This window comes from Ursus americanus, chromosome 15 (genome assembly GCF_024610735.1).
Source record: "Ursus americanus isolate L20-20 chromosome 15, mUrsAme1.1.p, whole genome shotgun sequence".
Classification (NCBI taxonomy): domain Eukaryota; kingdom Metazoa; phylum Chordata; class Mammalia; order Carnivora; family Ursidae; genus Ursus; species Ursus americanus.
The window spans coordinates 2,896,135-2,914,424 of NC_142141.1; the positions used below are offsets into that span (position 1 = coordinate 2,896,135).

General features: G+C 39.5%; 1 protein-coding gene across 2 annotated transcripts in view; it reads right to left on the bottom strand.

Annotated features, from left to right (window-relative positions):
* Window positions 1-16,104, bottom strand: part of FAF2 (Fas associated factor family member 2) — a 66,868-nt gene extending 50,764 nt beyond the window's left edge. The window contains exons 1-2 of one of the 2 annotated variants that reach the window (XM_045801322.2): window positions 16,004-16,084; window positions 12,311-12,422 (exon numbers count right to left, since the gene is read on the bottom strand). In XM_045801322.2, coding sequence (XP_045657278.2) covers window positions 12,311-12,391 — 81 coding nt within the window. In that variant the 5' untranslated portion in view covers window positions 12,392-12,422; window positions 16,004-16,084. Of the gene's footprint in view, window positions 1-12,310; window positions 12,423-16,003 lie in introns of both variants that reach the window. The other variant, XM_045801276.2, reaches the window with a different exon arrangement.
* Window positions 16,105-18,290: the final 2,186 nt, after the last annotated feature.

Genomic DNA, 18,290 nt, shown 5'->3' on the forward strand with positions numbered 1-18,290 from the left:
ACTTTCTCTTCTAAATATATTCCAGGACAGAGAGAAAATATTCGAAATTTCCTTGGTGGGAAAATCCAAAGCCAATAGGCACCTCAGTAAGCACAGTGATTTCTACTATTTATCACTCTGGACTCTCATAAATGGTGGTTTAAAAACATACATACACAACTAGAAGCAGTCAACATCAAACCTTCAATTTTATTACTTTACTGTTTTTGCTATTCATTTTATTATTATTTTTTTAAGATTTTATTTATTTATTTGACAGAGAGAGACAGCCAGCGAGAGAGGGAACACAGCAGGGGGAGTGGGAGAGGAAGAAGCAGGCTTCCAGCGGAGAAGCCTGATGTGGGACTTGATCCCAGAACGCCGGGATCACGCCCTGAGCCGAAGACAGTCGCTTAACGAGTGCGCCTGGGTGGCGCCCCTATTTTTGCTATTCATTTTGAGTAAAAACACTAGAAATGGCAACTAGAGTTCCCGAATACATGAAATGACCCTCAAACAGCCAAAACAAAATTGACAGAATTAATCTTTATCAATATCCACCTCAAAGATTTGCTTCCAAAAGAATATCTGCAGTACAGGTAATCTTTCACTCATAGTAATTTGAATTTAAACTACCCTGCTAATAACACAAATACTCCTTATAACACTTACAGGAATGCGTAAACACTGATGCCCAGCCCATTCTGAAGAAATAACCCCAAACTTGAACACCTGAACCAACTTGTTCACATAATACATGTTCTTGTCACATTTATAAAGATGGGGGGGGAGCCAGTAAGCACTACTAAATCAGTTTGTCAAAAAGCCTCCAAGACTTAACTGTGTTCTTTGATAGAAGATTCAACTTAAGATGTCAATCATACCCCCTCACATTCATTTACAAATTTAATAAAAGAAAAGCTGATTATGAAATTCTTTTGGAAGAGCAAATAAACAAGAAAACCTGGAAAAACCTTGAAAAAAAGCAATGAAGGAGACTAGCCCTCCAGATTAAAATATATTATAAGCTTCTATATTATAAATAGTACTGGCACATGCAAGACCAATGGAACAGAAAAGAAAATCCAGGAACGACTGACCCAACTGCATATAAAAATTTAGTACTGAAAAGGTAGCATCTCAAATAAAGAGGGAAAATTGTTTTTTTTTTTTTAAAACAAACATTTTTTAAAATATTTATTTATTTGAGACAGAGAGAGCGAGCACACGCACGCACAAGCAGGAAGGAGGGTCAGAGGGAGAGGGAGAAGCAGACTCTCTGCTGAGTAGGGAGCCTGATGTGGGGGAGGCTCAATCCCAGGACCCTGAGATCATGACCTGAGCCTAAAGCAGACGCCTAAGTGACTGAGCTACCCAGGCACCCCACAGACATTATTTCTTAGAACAGTTTTAGGTTTACGGCAATACTGAAAGTAGAGTCCCCCCCCCCCCCCGCCTTGTGTGTAGCAATAAAATACCATTTGCAAAGTGAAAGACCTAGGAATAATATCGATAATTTATTTCACAGACAAAATTTTAGTAGTATTCCTAATAAATAGTTTTTAAAAACAGAGACGAAAAAGAACAAATTGACAGAAAATTAAAACTATACAGAGTTTGACAACACATTGTTGGTGAGGCTCTTAGGGGCCTTCATACATTGTCAGTGGGAGCACAAAATGGTACAATCCTCACGGAGGAAAATTTGACAATATCTGACAGCTACATATTCAGATGCACATAAATAAGCATTTAACCTTTGACCCAGAAATCTTTCCAGGAATCTATCCCAAAGATACACTAGCAAAAAATAAAGTCATGCATAAGGCTACTTATTGCCCTACTATTTATAACAGCTAAAGATAAGAAATAACCCAAATGTCCATCAACAGGGGGCTAAATTATGGTATATTCACATAACAGAGTATCACACGGCTATAAATATGAAAGAGAAATAATTCCCTACAATGCTATGCAAGGAGTACCAGGAGATATTAGGTATAAAAATAAGATGGAGAGTCTGAAACATCTTATGTCAGAAAGCTAAAAAGCTATCAAAGATTACTGGGGCCACAGCAGTATGACAAAATTACTTAGGAGGAATAATATAAGGTTTTTACAAATTCAAAAGGAAAATCTTTTCTGTCTCTCTGAAAAAATAAACAGTGTAAACATTAAAAAGTCATCAGGAGCCAAACTGAAGAAATTCACAATTGTCAAAGATGGCACAATGTGAGCCTCAATTAACACAATGGCAATAAGTTACAATACGTTAAGTATGTTTAAATTCATGAGTTCACATCAATACTCAATTTTTTAAAAACCTCACTGGCTACTTTTGGAGGATGCTAGGAAATCAACTTATTATAAAAGCAGTAAATAACTGAAAGAATCAAATGTTTATCCTGCTTTTACTATACATACTATAACTTAGTGTAACTAAACAGATGAGGGAATCATACCTTCTTAAGATTTTATTTCTTTATTTGAGAGTGAGCAAGAGAGAGAGCAAAGCCAGGGGGGAGCAGAGGGACAGGGAGAAGCAGACTCCCCACCAAGCAGGGAGCCCAATGCAGGGCTCAACCTCAGGACCCCAGGATCACAACCTGAGCCGAAGGCGGACACTTAACCGACTAAGCCACCCAGGGGCCCAGGGAATTGTATCTTTATAGGGGAATCCTTTTTAATAAAGAAGAAAATGAGAGAATTAGAATGTTCTCATTTGTATATGAAAAGTCTAGGTAAAACCTAATGAAATATATTAAGCTTGTGGAAATGTGTTTAACAATACTAACACTGTAAGCTAAATTTGAATTTTTAAGTGAAGAAATTCTACAAAGTTTAATTATTAACACTTTAAATTCCTAAATCACAGGTTTAATTCTGTACATTTGAATAATATAAAACAAGTCTTCTGTATGTAAAATCTTTTCTGTACTGTTTTTGAAAGGACTTGTACTCCTTCAAGTATATTTTCGGTTATTTATCTTTTTTATCTACTAAATTCCAATTTTTCTAAAGGACAGGGGTGCCTGAATGGCTCAGTCGGTTGAGCATCTGACTCTTGGTTTTGGCTCAGGTTGTGATCTCAGGGTCATGAGATGAGTTCAAGCCCAAGTCTGGCACCCCACTCAGGAGGGAGTCTGCTTGAGATCTTCTCCCTCTTCCTCTGCCCCCTCCCCGTTTCGCACAGGCGATTTCTCTATCTCTAAAATACATAAATCTTTAAAATAAAATAAAAAGGACAAGAGTTTTGCAAATTCTCAATTCCATCCTTTATTAAATACTCCCCAGAAAAATAAAGAAATCTAAAAGAACATGTATACAACTGAACATTCTCTAGGACCACCCACCTGCCCCTTTTATATCTTGGGACAAGACAGAACAGGATCACAGTCCATTTGGGTTGGGAGAGATCTGGACAGCTGGGGAGAGCTGGGGACAGCTAGAAAGATGCTCTCCCTCCTCTGGGTGTTGAGGGTGTCCTGGCCACTGGAAGACTGAAGTAGCTGGTTAGCATAGACCCTGAGTCTTGGATGGGGACCACTTTTCCAGCTTCTACCTAACAGAGACCTGCCCAGGGTGAAGTGTGGCACTGAGGGGCCTGGGCCCAAACAGTAATTATGCACCAGGCATTTTACATGCATTATCTCATTTAACCCTTTTAAGAACTCAAAACACCCTTTCATGATAAGAACTTAAACTAGGAATAGAAGGGAGCTTCCTCACCCTGATAAAGCACATCTGAGAAACACAGCTAACTCAATAATGTGAAAGACAATGCTTTCCTCCTAAGACAAAGAACAAGACAAGGATGTCTGCTCTTGCCACTTATATTCAATACTGTAGAAGAGCAATTAAACAAGAAAAAAAAAAAGGCATCCAGATTGGAAAGAAATGAAACTTTATTCACAGATGACATGATCTTACATATAAGAAATCCTAAGAAATCTACAAAAAAACTAATAGAATAATGAGTTCAATAAGGTTGCAGGATATAAGATCAACATACAAAAATCGACACACTCTCAATGAACAATCTAAAAATAAAATTAAGAAATCATTTCCTTTCACAATACCATCAAAAACAATAAAATATTTATGAACAAATTTAACCAAAGAAGACTTGTACACAAAAGACTATAAAACATCACTGAGAGAAACTAAAAAAGGGAAGCCTTCCCATGCTCATGGATTGGAAAACTTAATTTTGTTAAGATGGCAATAATCTCCATATTGATCTACAGAGTAAACAGCAATCCCTATCAAAATCCCAGCTGCCTTTTTTGCAGAAATTGACAAGGTGATTCTAAAATTCATTTGGAAATGAAAGGGACCCAGAATAGCCAAAATAATTCTGAAAAAGAACCAAGTTGGAGGACTCACACTTTCTGCACAACTGCAACAGTCAAGACAGTGTGGTACCAGCATAAGGATACAAATCAATGGAATAGAAATGAGAATCCAGAAATAAATCCATAGTTATGGTCAACTGATTTTCAACAGAGGTCCAAGGTCATTAAACAAGAATAATCTTTTAAATAAATGGTGCTGGGAAAACTGAACACCAGCATGCAACAGAATGAAGTCGAACCCTTACCTCACAACTATTAACTCAAAATAGATAAGACTTCATATATAAGACAACAAAAGATACAGATATGACACCAAATGCACGAACAACAAAAGATAAAACAAATAAATTAGGTTTCATCAAAATTTAAAACTTCAATAAACACCATCAAGAGAGTGAAGACACCCCACAGAATGGGAGAGTATTTTTGCCAATGATGTATCTGATAAAGGACTTGTATCAGAATACATAAAGAACTCTTAGAACCCAATAAGACATGTAACCTGATTAAAAAATGGGCAAAGAACTTGAATAGATATTTCTCCAAAGAAAACTGACAAATGGCCAATAAGCATATGAAAAATGCTCAACATTATTTTAGTCATTAGGGAAATGCAAATCAAAACAACAAGATACCACTGCACTCTTACCAGGATGGCTACAAAGATGGATGATTAACAAATGTTAGTCAGAGTGCTTGCTTCGGCAGCACATATACTAAAATAAATGTTAGTGAGGGTATGGAGAAATTGGAATGCTTACATACTACTGGTGGGGAAAATGATGTAGTTGCCTAGGAAAAACAATCTGGCAATTTCTCCAAAAAGTTATACAGAGTTACCATGTGACTCAGATATTCTACTACTAGGAGAAATGAAAACATACCCACACAAAAATTTATATACAAATATTCATAGAAGCATTAATAATAATAGTTGAAAAGTGGAAGCAATCCAAAAGCCCAATGAATGGATAAACAAAATGTGGTTTACTCACACAATGGGATATTATTCAGCCATAAAAAGGAATTCAGTACCGATATAACCTACAATATGGATGAACCTTGTGACTGCTAATGGGCATGGTTTTCTTTTGGGGACAATAAAAATGTTCTAGAAGTAAATAGTGTGATGGCTGCACAAATCTGTAAATATACTAAAAATCACTGAATGGTATATTTTAAAAGGGTTAATTTATGATATGTGAATTATTGCTCAATAAAATTGTTATAAAGAAAAAAGAGCCCAAGAGACCAAACTAGGAAACTATCAGTAATGAACAGAAAACATGACAAAAAATTAGATAAAAGAACCAAAAACTTAAGGTAAATGTACAAAATTCAACAGCATTTCTTTCTATTAGTAACCATTTAGAAATAAAGAAATGCTCTATTCATAAGGTGACCAAAACTATAAAATACCTAGGAATAAATCTAGTAAGGAACATACAAAATCTAGATGAAGAAAGTTACAAAAAAATATTTTAAAGGACATATGACAAATCTGAATAAAGAGATGTACATGTTCCTGAATGTCAACCAGTTCCAAATTAATATACACATTTTATACAATTCTAATAATCCCACAACAGCACAAAATGATTCTTAAACCTGTATAAAGGGAAACATAGGTGGCGCAGTTAAGCGTCTGACTCTTGATTTTGGCTCAGGTCCTGATCTCAGGGTCGTAAGATCAAGTTCCACGTCCGGCTCCACACTTAGCACAGAGTCTACTTAAGACTCTCTCCTTCTCCCTCTGCCCCACTCCATGTACTCTCAGTCTAAAATAAATAAATCTTTAAAAAAAAATAAATGTATATAAAAAAGCCTGTAAGAATTGCCAATAATTTTTCAAAAAATAAATAAGTAGAGAAGGAACCCTATCCTAGCAGATATTAAAACTTAGTGTAAAGCCTATTGTTACTAATCCAGTAAAGATACCGAAGGGATGGATTACTCAGCTAACCTATAATCTCCAGTGGAAGAATGTGAAGTTAGGTTCTTATATACAAAAAATAAAGTTCCACATGGTTTAAAGAAAGCAAACGAGAACATCTGTATAACTTCATTAAGTAGAAGCATTCTTAAAAAAACCCGAAAACCCAAAAGCCAGAAGGAAAAGAAATGCCAATTTGATAACAATTTAAACAAATGTAAATGAAAAGATAATAAAATCAAAAATAAAGGATATCATGAAAAATATTTGCTATACGTGACCAACATTCCCTTTTATATAAATGACAATAAAATGTCAAATAATCCGAAAGAAAATGAACAAAGGATAGGTAAGCAATTTACACAGTAACTGTAAATAGCCAGAAGAAACTCAATCTACCAATAATCAGAAGTTAATGGAACAATGCGATTCAATCTTAAAATAAGCACTTTTATTCTGCAACCAAGGTGGCCAGAAAGCAAACCTCCCATACACCTAGGGACACTGACATTCTCTCTTAAAAAACAGAGGCTGGGGGACGTCTGAGTGGCTCAGTCAGTTAAGAGTCTGCCTTCGGCTGGGGTCATGATCCCAGGATCTTGGGACCGAGTCCCACATCAGGCTCCTTGCTCAGACAGCAGCCTGCTTCTCCCTCTGCCTGCCACTCCCCCTGCTTCTGCTCTCTCTCTCTGACAAAGTCTTAAAAAAACAAAAACAAAAACAGAGGCTGAAAAGCCAATCCCTGCCTCTAAAGTTCCTTTTTCTTTATTATTAGAAATAGCTTAAACAAGTGCTTGCATTATTCAAACTTGACTGAAAACCAAAACCAAAAACTACAACCAAGACTACCACTAGAAATGCAAATTAAAACGAGAACTTTAAAAATTTAATCATATTGACAAAAATTCAAAAAGCTACCATTTGATGCTGGCAAGGGTATGGGGAAACAGGTCCTCTCACATCCTCTTGGTTGGAGTGTGAGCTGCCAAAACTCCCTGGAAAATAGTCTAACAGGAACTGTTAAAATGTATAAAGTACTTTTGTTTTGAACCAGTAACACCAGGATTCTGTTCTACAGAAATAAAAAGGTCTGCCATATCAGCAACATCCCCTATATCCATAACTACATCTCTAAACATTTCCTTCACTTTCATGTTCTAACTGAAACTTGGCTTTTCTCTGAAGATACTTCTTCCTCTGAAGCCTTCTCTCTACCATTTTCTCTCTCATATCTGTAGGTATGGAAGTGAGAGAACTGTCCTCTTTATTCATTCCCACTTTTGAGGATTCTTTCTTTCTGCTTAAAAAGTCTACTTTTATGTAGAGTAGGTTAAGAGAATTATCCTGAGTGATGATGTCCAGAATTAGAACCATACTTTTGACTTCCTTTGCTGTGTTTGTGTTTTTTTTTTTTTAAGATTTTTATTTATTTATTTGACAGAGATAGAGACAGCCAGCAAGAGAGGGAACACAAGCAGGGGGAGTGGGAGAGGAAGAAGCAGGCTCCCAGCCAAGGAGTCTGATGTGGGGCTAGATCCCAGACCGCCGGGATCATGCCCTGAGCAGAAGGCAGACGCTTAAGGACTGAGCCACCCAGGCGCCCCTGTGTTTGTGTTCTTTTTTTTTTTTTTTAAACTGTGTTTGTGTTCTTAAAACTACCACAGAGCGGGGGGCCTGGGTGGTGCAGTCAGTTAAGTGACTGACTCTTGATGTTGGCTCAGGTCATGATCTCAGGGTCACGGGATCGAGCTCCACATCTGGCCCCACACTCAGCTCGGAGTCTACATGAGCTTCTCTCTTCACCTCTCTCTACCCCTACCCACCACGCGTGTGCTCTCTCTCAGATAAATCAGTAAATCTTAAAAAAAACAACAAAAAAAACCCTACCACAAAGCTATTGTTATTGGTCCTATTCCCCTACCGTAGTTGAAAACTAATCAACACTTAGCGCTGGAGAGGCAGTGCTAGGAAAGAGGAGGAAAGAATCCAGAGATCTGGATTCAAATATAAACTTGTCGCTACTAACCTTAGGTAAATTACGTACTCATCCTAGTTTACTCACCAACACCAGAACTTACACCATTTACTTTTTGAGAGGAATCAATGACACAATGAATCTACAGCACTTTGGACAGAATACAGTAAACAACTGAACATGGAAATTAGGAGCACCGAGCTCCATGCAGTTGAAAATCAAGGATAACTTTTGACTCCCACAAACTTGCCTACTGTTGAACAGAAAGAAGCCTTACTGATAACACAGTGGATTAACACATATTTTATATGTTTGTATGTATTATATACTGTATCCTTACAATAAAGCTAGTGGAAAGCAAATGTTACCAAGAAAATGATGAGAGAAAATACATTTACAGTACTGTATTGAAAAAAATCCATTTATAAGTAGACCTGTGCAGTTCAAACCCATGTTGTTCAAGGGTCAACTGTGAACGCTCAAAAAAAGCTTAGGTGACATCAACGACAAAAACACCTTCAAATATCAAAATTTGTTTATGTATTCTTGCTCTACAGATGATCTCAAACAGTTTCAGGGCTTTAAATATTATCTTCATGCAGATGATTTCCAAGTTTGCATTGCTAGGCTCGATCATTCTCCTGCACTCAATACTAGAATATCCAGTTAGACATCTTCACTTGGGTGTCTAACAGAAACCTCAAACTTTACATGATCAAAACTGAGCTACTTATCTCACCCCCACACCCAAATGTGCTCCTCCCAGAGCCTTCCTAATCCCAGTTAATGACTTCCATTTCCAGTTACTTAGGTCAAAAAGCCGAGATACTCTTACTTTCTTCCTCTCTCTCATTTCACATACAATCCCTTGGAAAATCCCATCCACTTTACCTTCAAAATATATTCAGAATCCAACTACTCCTCATGATTACTTTCCTACTTCATCCTGGTTCAAGGAGTCTTGCATCACCACAAAAATCTCTTAAATGGTGTCCCTACTCCTCCCTTACCTTCCTTCAGGCTATCCTCAAGAAAACAGCCACAGTGACCCTAATAAATCATAAATCCTGTCATCACTCAAAATCCAACCTGCTTCAGAGTTAAAGGCAAAATCTTTACAATAGCCTACAAGGCCATTTGTGAACTAGCCCTGCCTTTAACTCTGACCCTGTCTCCTACTACTTTCTTCCTCCCTCCCTCTCTCAGTTCTAGCCACACTTCTTGCCATTCCTGGACAAGGTCCGTTGAGGCCATGCCTTAGGACTCTTATATGCCTTATTCCCTCTATCTGGAGTCCTCTTCCCCTAAGTACCCACATGATTTGTTTAGTACTTTAACTTTAGGTTATCCCACAATTGACACACTCTCAAGAAGGCCTTCCCTTTATAATCCTATTTAAAATTAAACACCCCACCTCCCAGGCCCTTGGGTGGCTCAGCTGATTAAGTGGCCAGCTCTTGATTTTAGCTCAGGTCATGATCTCAGGGTCCTGGGATGGAGCCCTGCCTCTGGGTCCAGGTTCAGCAGGGGGAGTCTGCTTGAGTTTCTCTCTCCCTCTCCTTCTGCTCCTCCCCTGCTCACAGTGTGATCTCTCCCTCTCTCCCTTCCTCTTTCTAAAATAAATAAATAAATCCTTTTTTTTTTTTTTTTAAGTTTTACTTATTTATTTGAGAGACAGTGAGAGCAAGAGAGAGATACAGAGGGAAAGGGAGAAGCAGACTTGCTGCTGAGCAGGGAGCCTGATACAGGGTTTGATCCCAGGACCCTGAGATCATGACCTGAGCCCAAAGCGGATGCTTAACTGAGCCTCCCAGGCACCCAATAAATAAATCTTAAAAAAAAGGGGGGGGGGCGCCTGGGTGGCGCAGTCGTTAAGAGTCTGCCTTCGGCTCAGGGCGTGATCCTGGCATTATGGGATAGAGCCCCGCATCAGGCTTCTCCACTGGGAGCCTGCTTCTTCCTCTCACACTCCCCCTGCTGTGTTCCCTCTCTCACTGGCTGTCTCTCTGTCAAATAAATCTTAAAAAAAAAAAAAAAAATTTAAACACCCCCTCTCAAAATTCCCTATTTATTTCTCTCCACAGCATTTATCACCATCTAACATAGCCTATATTCCATTTATTTATTTTGACTCTTCCCTCTTCCAATAGAATGTGAGATCCACAAGGGTAGGAATTATACCTAATATTCCATTGTATCCTGTGACTACAACTATACTAGCACATAACAGGTCCTGAAAAAAGTTGAGAATGGGATAAATGTTTCTGTACAACAATATTCACTGTGACACTAGTTGTACAAAATCAAAAAATGAAAACAAGCTAATTGTCCTTCAAGTTTTTAAAAACCAAAAAGCAGAAACTGTAATAATGTTTAACATTCAAGCACTTAATATTTGTCAGTGCTTTAGATGTATTAACATTTAATTACCAAAACAACCTCTTGAGTTAGGTAATACAGTAAGTACACACATGAAAAAATTAAAGTAGAAAGGTTAAGTAACTCACCCAAGTTCACAAAGTTAATAATTGGAGAAGCTAGGATTCAAATCCAGGCTGTCTTATTCACAGCCAGTCTTTACGACAACTTACTATGCTATGCTGACTTTCTTATATATGTATGATCCTACCTTTATTAAGACAAAGATAGCAGAAGCTCTTACCCAATGCAAATAAGACTTCCTAGTCAATTAATTTAAAAAGTCACTTAAAGTGAGGGATAAAAACATTCCATATATTACTTATACATTTCATTTAAAACATAAAGCATATATATTTATGCAGCAATCTTTTGATGAAAGCCTACTCTTTTCTTTAGGGCACGGGTCGACCAGCATTCTTTGGAGTCCTTCTAGCATAAACCATATCCATAAGACACTGATTTAATTTCTTGGAGTGCAAGAACGCCAAGCACTTGCCAAGGATTATGTGCACAATACTGAACCTCAATTATTTTTTCCAAACTTATCTTTACACCTATCTTGCTCACACCTAATTGAACAACAATTTTCTAGCAACTTGACCCTATAGACCTTTTCCAAAGCATTTAATTTAGTTTTCAGATAAAAACTCTAACACTGTATTTTGATGGCTTATGTATTGTATTTTTATCACAAATATAACCAGCACAGAGTGGTTTGGGAGCATATACAACTGACTTTTGAGGCACCTGGGTGGCTCAGTTGGCTAAGTGTCTGCCTTCGGCTTAGGTCATGATCCCGGGGTTCCGGGATCGAGCTCCTTGTCGGGCTCCCTGCTCAGCAGGGAGCCTGCTTCTCCCTCTCCCTCTGTTGCTCCCCCTGCTTGCTCTGTCAAATAAATAAATAAATAAATAAAATCTTTAAAAAAAATTTTAAAAATAAAACTGACTTTTGTCAAGCATACAACTCAACTGGTGAAAGCAGAAATACTTGGACATACTACAGAGTAGATCTGAGGAAATGGAAGCCATCCGCTCCAACTAATCAGTCAAGTGACGGGTAAGAGAGCTTATACATTAAGTATGTATACCTGTATATGCAGAAGAGAGAAGTATAGAAAGACGCACAGTAAACTAGGAAGGAGGAAAGGGGAATAAGATGAAATTTAATTATACTTTTACAATTTTACGTTACTGACTTGCATAAGTATGCATTACTTGATAGCTTTTTTTAAAGTAAAAAACAAAAACTACTGTGAATTATGTAATAGTATCCCCATTTTATAGGGGAGGAAAGATTCAAGAAAGTGGGAACATGCCCAAGGTCACACAACTCATGCGAAGCTAAGCTGAAAGGCTAATTCAGGTTTGCCCCAAGTTTCAAAGCTCATGGTTTTCCTACGATACCAAATTCCAGGGCAAAAAATTCAAACAGATCACTCCGATTTTTTTAAAATACATGAACAAAGAGTATTGTGTTATTCTTTTTCTTTTAGGTAACAAAGAGTCAGATAAAGCCAAAAAGAGAGATTTTCTAAGTGAATTATAAGCTTAATTCTACAGGCCAGAGTTCAGGCTTAACTTTCTATAATTTAAAAGAACAAAGTTCATACACCCTAATATTCATTTAAAAGGAAAGAAATTTCTTACACTTGTACAAAAGTAGAAAGGGATCACTTCTTCCTCCACTGGCCATGCATATAGCTCCTTTAGTCCCTTCTCTCTGTTCATGTCATCTTTCTCCACAGGTTGAAACAGCAACCTAGAAGCAGTAAACCAAGGCACTAGGGGAATATGTTATATTTGGAAATCTGGGAAAATGGACTTCAGTAAAAGTAACCTTACCCATACCTCTATTAATTCTTTTTTTCCCTAAGATTTTATTTATTTACTTGAGGTAGAGTAGTGAAAGAGAGAGCACAAGTTGGGGAGAGGGGCTGAGGGAGAGAGAGACGCAGACTCCCTGTTGAGCAGGGAGCCTGACACTGAGCTCGATCCCAGGACCCCAAGACCATGACCTGAGCCAAAGGCAGACATTTAACCCACCAAGCCACTCAGGCGTCCCTGCATTAACTCTTCTTAAGACCTATTCTCTTCCATTTGAAACTGCTTAAAACAAATGTGTGCATTCACTATTCATACTCAATTGGTTCCAAAATAAACAGGAGAAAAGGATAACTAGAAAAATCATAAGAAAACATCAAATGGACTGAGAAGCATGATAAATATACTCTAGGGAGTTCCAGTTAAATCACATGTCACAAAAAAAGTGAAAAAGAGGAAACCTAAGATTTCTAAAATATTTTACTTCACTAATTTCAATGTATCGAATGAAGCACCACATTGAGAACTAGTTCCTAGCAGCACGGCCCAGTTCTGTCCTGACTCCTATGGATATTCCAAGCACACGCTCCATACTGTAAGGGAAGCAAACCTGAAACCTAGTGTTACGCTACTCTCTAGTGGGGGAAAACCTTTGATGGCTCCCTACGTATACAAATTAAAATTTAAACCATCCTGCACAGCTTTGAAAGGCCTCCAAAATCTGGTCTAATTTACCTATCCAATCTTATTTTCCACTTCCAATTCTCTAAATCCATCACAACACACACTCCACACTATTCCATCTTCATACATTGCTCAAGCCATTTCCTCGGCTTTGAGCATCCTTCTGCCTACCACCTGCTGAAATTCTGTTCCTCCTTCAAAACTAGCAAAGTACAGTGGAAAGAGCCCAGCCTTAAAGCCTGATCCAGACCCACTAAGTTTCTAATTCTAATTCCATCCTCTTTAATAACTTAATGAACTTAGGCAAATACTTCAATAGATCTGTTTCCTCACTTAGGAGCAGCTATATTATCTATGGCACTTTACCAGGCTACTGTGAGAATTAAGCATAATAGTTATCAACTATCTATCTAGCACCATGCCAAAGGCATAGTGGATACTTAATAAATGGTTAACTCCTAAGTCATCCTTCTCTCTTCTCTTCCCACCTCCATGGATATACTCCCATCCCTCCCTAAATTCCCACAGCAGTTTGTTTATACTATATTACACTATGAGCACTAATATACTGCAGGATACTCATTATTCATGTATGTATGTATCTTGCTTCTCCAACAGGTTATAGCTAAGATGGTTATGGGTATGGATTTCTAAATCTCTGCCACTTAACTACACGTGTGAGTTATCTGACCTCTCAGAAACTATTTCTTCATTAACAAAATGAATGAGAGTTAATTCCGTAAATGTTATTAAGAGGTTTAAAAGAGTTAAGGTACATTAAATACCTGGTATAATGCTCGACACCTAGTAAGTTTCAAAGAATGTTCAATGGCAACTGAATGATGAACCTGCTCCAGCAACTGCTTAAGGAACACACAAATGCAACTGCCTTGGTAAATCCAACCTCATAAAGCAATCTGTTTTTTTTTGTTGTTGTTGTTTTTTTAAGTTCTACACGCAACCTGGGACTTGAACTCACAACACTAAGATCAGGAGTCACATGCTCTACTAACTGAGTTAGCCAGGCACCCCTCACAAAGCAATCTTAATACAACTTTAACCTAGAGCTCACCTCTTACTGATATAAATGTCCAATGAAGACAAAATGGAGGTACCTATGTACTCTACCTCAGAAATACTACCACATATTCATGTCTTCCCAGTATCAGCCCAAGTACATCATGACATATAACTCACATCTCCTCATAACACTCATTCTGGGAGCTTACCCCTAAAGAGCTGTAAGGGGTAAAATGGTCTGCCAAATTAAAGAAAATTCTGAAATAAGTGGTCTACCAGGAAGAGGAGGCTGGTTGTCTGCTGTTTATTCACTCTGATCCTAATTTACTGTGTCCTCAATTTCTCTACTCAAAACTCCAATCAAATGTCAACTGTTAATAGTATTTTTCCATGTATACACTTCTGACCCACTGCTCAATTTAGAGAAAAATCCACCTCAAATTATAGTGAAATCTAATCAAGGGAAGTACAGAAAAGTGCTAACATGTTAAAAAAAAAAAGACTTGGTATCACAACATTTGCATTCCAATCTCAGCTGTACACTGATACTTACACAGGTGGTATAGCACACAAGTCAAGAGCTCAGGAAAGTTTCTGGAAAGATGGATCTGGCTTTAAATCTGATACCACCACTTACTGGTTCTATAACCTAAGTATGTTACCTCTTAAGCCTCATATTTCTCATCTGTAAAATAGGGATTGTAATGAGTTTCATAGGGTTGTATTAAATGCGATCATGTAGGCTATGTGTTTAGCAAAGTACTTACAACATCGTAAGTACTCAATAAATGGCAGTTGAACCAGCAGTGCCTAATCACTGAAGTTCTTGGTAAATTATGCTTTATTAATGAATGTTTAGCACATTTTATATTAGGAAATAAGTGTACCACTAACTTTAATTCTATCCTAAGTTAAATAATGATTAACAGTAGCGATTCGGCTTGGGAACAAACATTTCAGTTTACAAACCTTTCATACATCCCTAAACTCATTTGATCTACACAATATCCTTAGGGGGTAGACATTTTTTAAGAGAAGTATTTTAGAAATAAGGAAAGGGGTATCCATTAGGGTAATAAAGAGCCAAGGTACCCACCCTAGTGGTCTCCTCCAATCAGATTCCCCAACTCGGAAATAAGTGCTTAGTGCCAGAAGTTCTTAACACGACAACCACTAAAAGGAGGCAGATTTCTGCAAGTTACCACCCACCTCAAGCACTGTCAAGAATGTGAGTCCAGGAATAGGCCCAGGGTGAAAAAACCCCGTCAGAAGCCACTGATGACACTCATAACTGTTGCATTGTTTCCTTATGTGGTGTCCACCCACACCTTTAGGGTGGGGGCCAGGTCTGCCCCCTCCCCCACAAGAGCGCCCAATACAGGACCAGGAACCCAAGAGACCATCAGTAAATATTTGTAGAAATAGCATGGGATGCTGGTAGGTTTTCCAGAGACCCGAAACGAGGCCAGCTCCGCGGTGGGGATTAAGCATCTCGGTAGATCTAGAGTCGAAGGGCGGAGAAAGTCCGACGGGTAACCGGACTGGGAAGAATGGTTGAGGACGGGTGCCGCTAAGGGAAACCAGGGAAGCTGACCCGCTGAGGGGAGAGGAGAGGGCCGCAACCCTGGCTGGAAGGCCGAGAACCGACAGAGGCTCGGGGGCCGGGAGCAGCAGGGCAGTTGGTGTCTGGGGGGGAGGGGGCTGCCGCTGGTCTGAGAAGAATCTCGGGCCCAATCTGAGAAGGGTTCTGGGCTCCTCCAGGGGCCCACTCCCCAGCCCGTGGCGGCATTTGCTGCACCGAGTACTCGCTGCTACCTGAAACTGCAGCAGCTTCTCTGTCTGCTCCTGGGTTAGATCCCGCTCCTCAGGCGCCGCCATTTTGCCGCCGCCTCTACGCTTCTGACCCGTCCGCACCGTCACCCGCCGGAAGTGACCTCAGAAGCAACCACGTCCGGTCTGAACGGCCGCCGGCGCGCAACTGCGTCTGCGCATGCTGGCGCAGCCCGGGGGATACTGGTGGTGATAGTTCCCGCCATCAGAGGGCGCCACTCTCGGGCCAATACCGAACATTTCCGGAAATTGCCGACGTACTGTCGGTATCTGTCGCCGTTACGATTTAGGCAACAAACGCATCTGCAGGGACCCAAGTCTCCTGAATAGATCGCAAAGAGGCGAGAGCTCCCGAGTGCTCCTCGAGAAGCTCCGGAAATTCCCGAATGCCGGTGGGCAGATTTTTGCCAGCCTCTTAACCATTTTCCCATAGTCTCCAGTATTCCAGAATATTTCTTAGGAGATTGTGGCCCTTCCAAAATACCGGCCCTTTGATGTTTGATTCCATCCATGACGTTTCCAAAAGCGCCTGATCATCTCTCAGGAGATTCTGAAAGTCCCTGAATGGCATTCGGGTATTTCTGATGCCGCTTGAGCTAGAAGCTGTGAAAGGCCTTGGCCACGTGAAAATCGGGGCTTCAGAGTCGCTTACTAGGCTACTTGAGTCTTTGACAGTTAATGGCCCTACCAGCCTTGGGGAGAGCTTTCCATCCACCCAGGTGGCAACTCTGCTCCCACCTGCCTCAGGCCCCTTGGTCCGTGGTCCCTGTGATAGGGAAGATCTGGACTGTGATTGGGATACATGGGTTCAGGGTCTAGTGCCCATCTGACAAAGTGCTGGACGTCCTTGGGCACACTTGACTCCATTTTGCCATTGGTGGAATGAGGTTGCCCCAAAGCCGCTGACGCACTGCCTCAGCCCCTTGGAGGCAGGCCCTCACTCTTTCCACTGCCTAATTTCCACCCTTCACTATCTGACTTCCTTTGCACTTTCTTTGTCCCTTCAAACTGCCACCTCTGTTTAGATCTCTTTCTCAATTCCACTTTTTTCTCCTGCCATCATCCTCCAGAAGGCCTCGAGAAGACAGAGGGGTCTGGGTCTGGTGTATGCTTTTCCCAGACTACTTGTGTACCTAGGAAGTCACTCTGCCTCCCCCATCTGTGGAATTCCACCCCTACACACTTCACAGGGTTGATAGGCAAGACAGGACAGGTGCTTTGGAAGCTGAAGTTCTGTGAAGACTACATTAAAGGATGGAAGGGCACTACTTTCAGGCCTGTATCATGTAGATCTTAACCAGGTCTGCAAAAACTGCATAACAATACCTTGGAACTTTTCTTAGATCTTTGAGATATATCTGGAAGCAAACAGATGTGACTTTACATCAACTGAAACCTCACAGACGACTTGCTACTATTCAACATCTTGGATAATGTTGGATCCAGCCAAACTAGATGAGAGATTGCAAAATCGTATACCCTCCGGAGTTATTGCATGATTCTGATTTAAGATATATTCCTTCGACAGACAAACGTTGTAGTTGTATTAAACACCATGGAATGGTCTTCACTTCCTCAAAGAAATATACACCTTCTTGGTCTACTTTTCTTTTTTCTTTGAATTAAGACATAGTTACAAGAAATATTTTACTTTTTTTTTTTTTAACTCTACTGGTAAGAATTTGCCTCTGTAGAGAACATAGTATGGCAAACTGGAGAGTCCATTCTCTGTCCAAAGGTGGTTTCTACTTTTTAGCTGTAGCTGATGGCTTCCATGTAAGACCAGTATTGCTAGAACTTCCCATTTCTTTTTATAGGTAATACCTTTATTTTATTTTATTTATTTAAGTAAGCTCTTCACCCAACTTGGGGCTTGAGCTCATGACCCTGAGATCAAGAATCACATGCTCTACTGACAGAGCCAACCAGGCCCCTAGAACTTCTCATTCTTACTTTTTAAATTTTTTTAAAAGTCTTATTTATTTATTTGAGAGAGAGAGCATCTACGATGGGGAGGGATAGAGGAAGAGGGAGAGAGAAACTCCAAGCCGACTCTGCACTGAGTGGAGCTCCATCTCACAACCCCGAGATCATGACCTGGGCTGAAACCAAGAGTTGGACACTTAACTGACTACATTACCCAGGTGCCCCAAGAGGTTCCCATTTTTAAAAGAGCACCTACAAATGTCCATTGACTGATGAATAGATAAAGAAATGTGATATATATATATGTGTGTGTATATATGCACATATATATACACACACACACAAT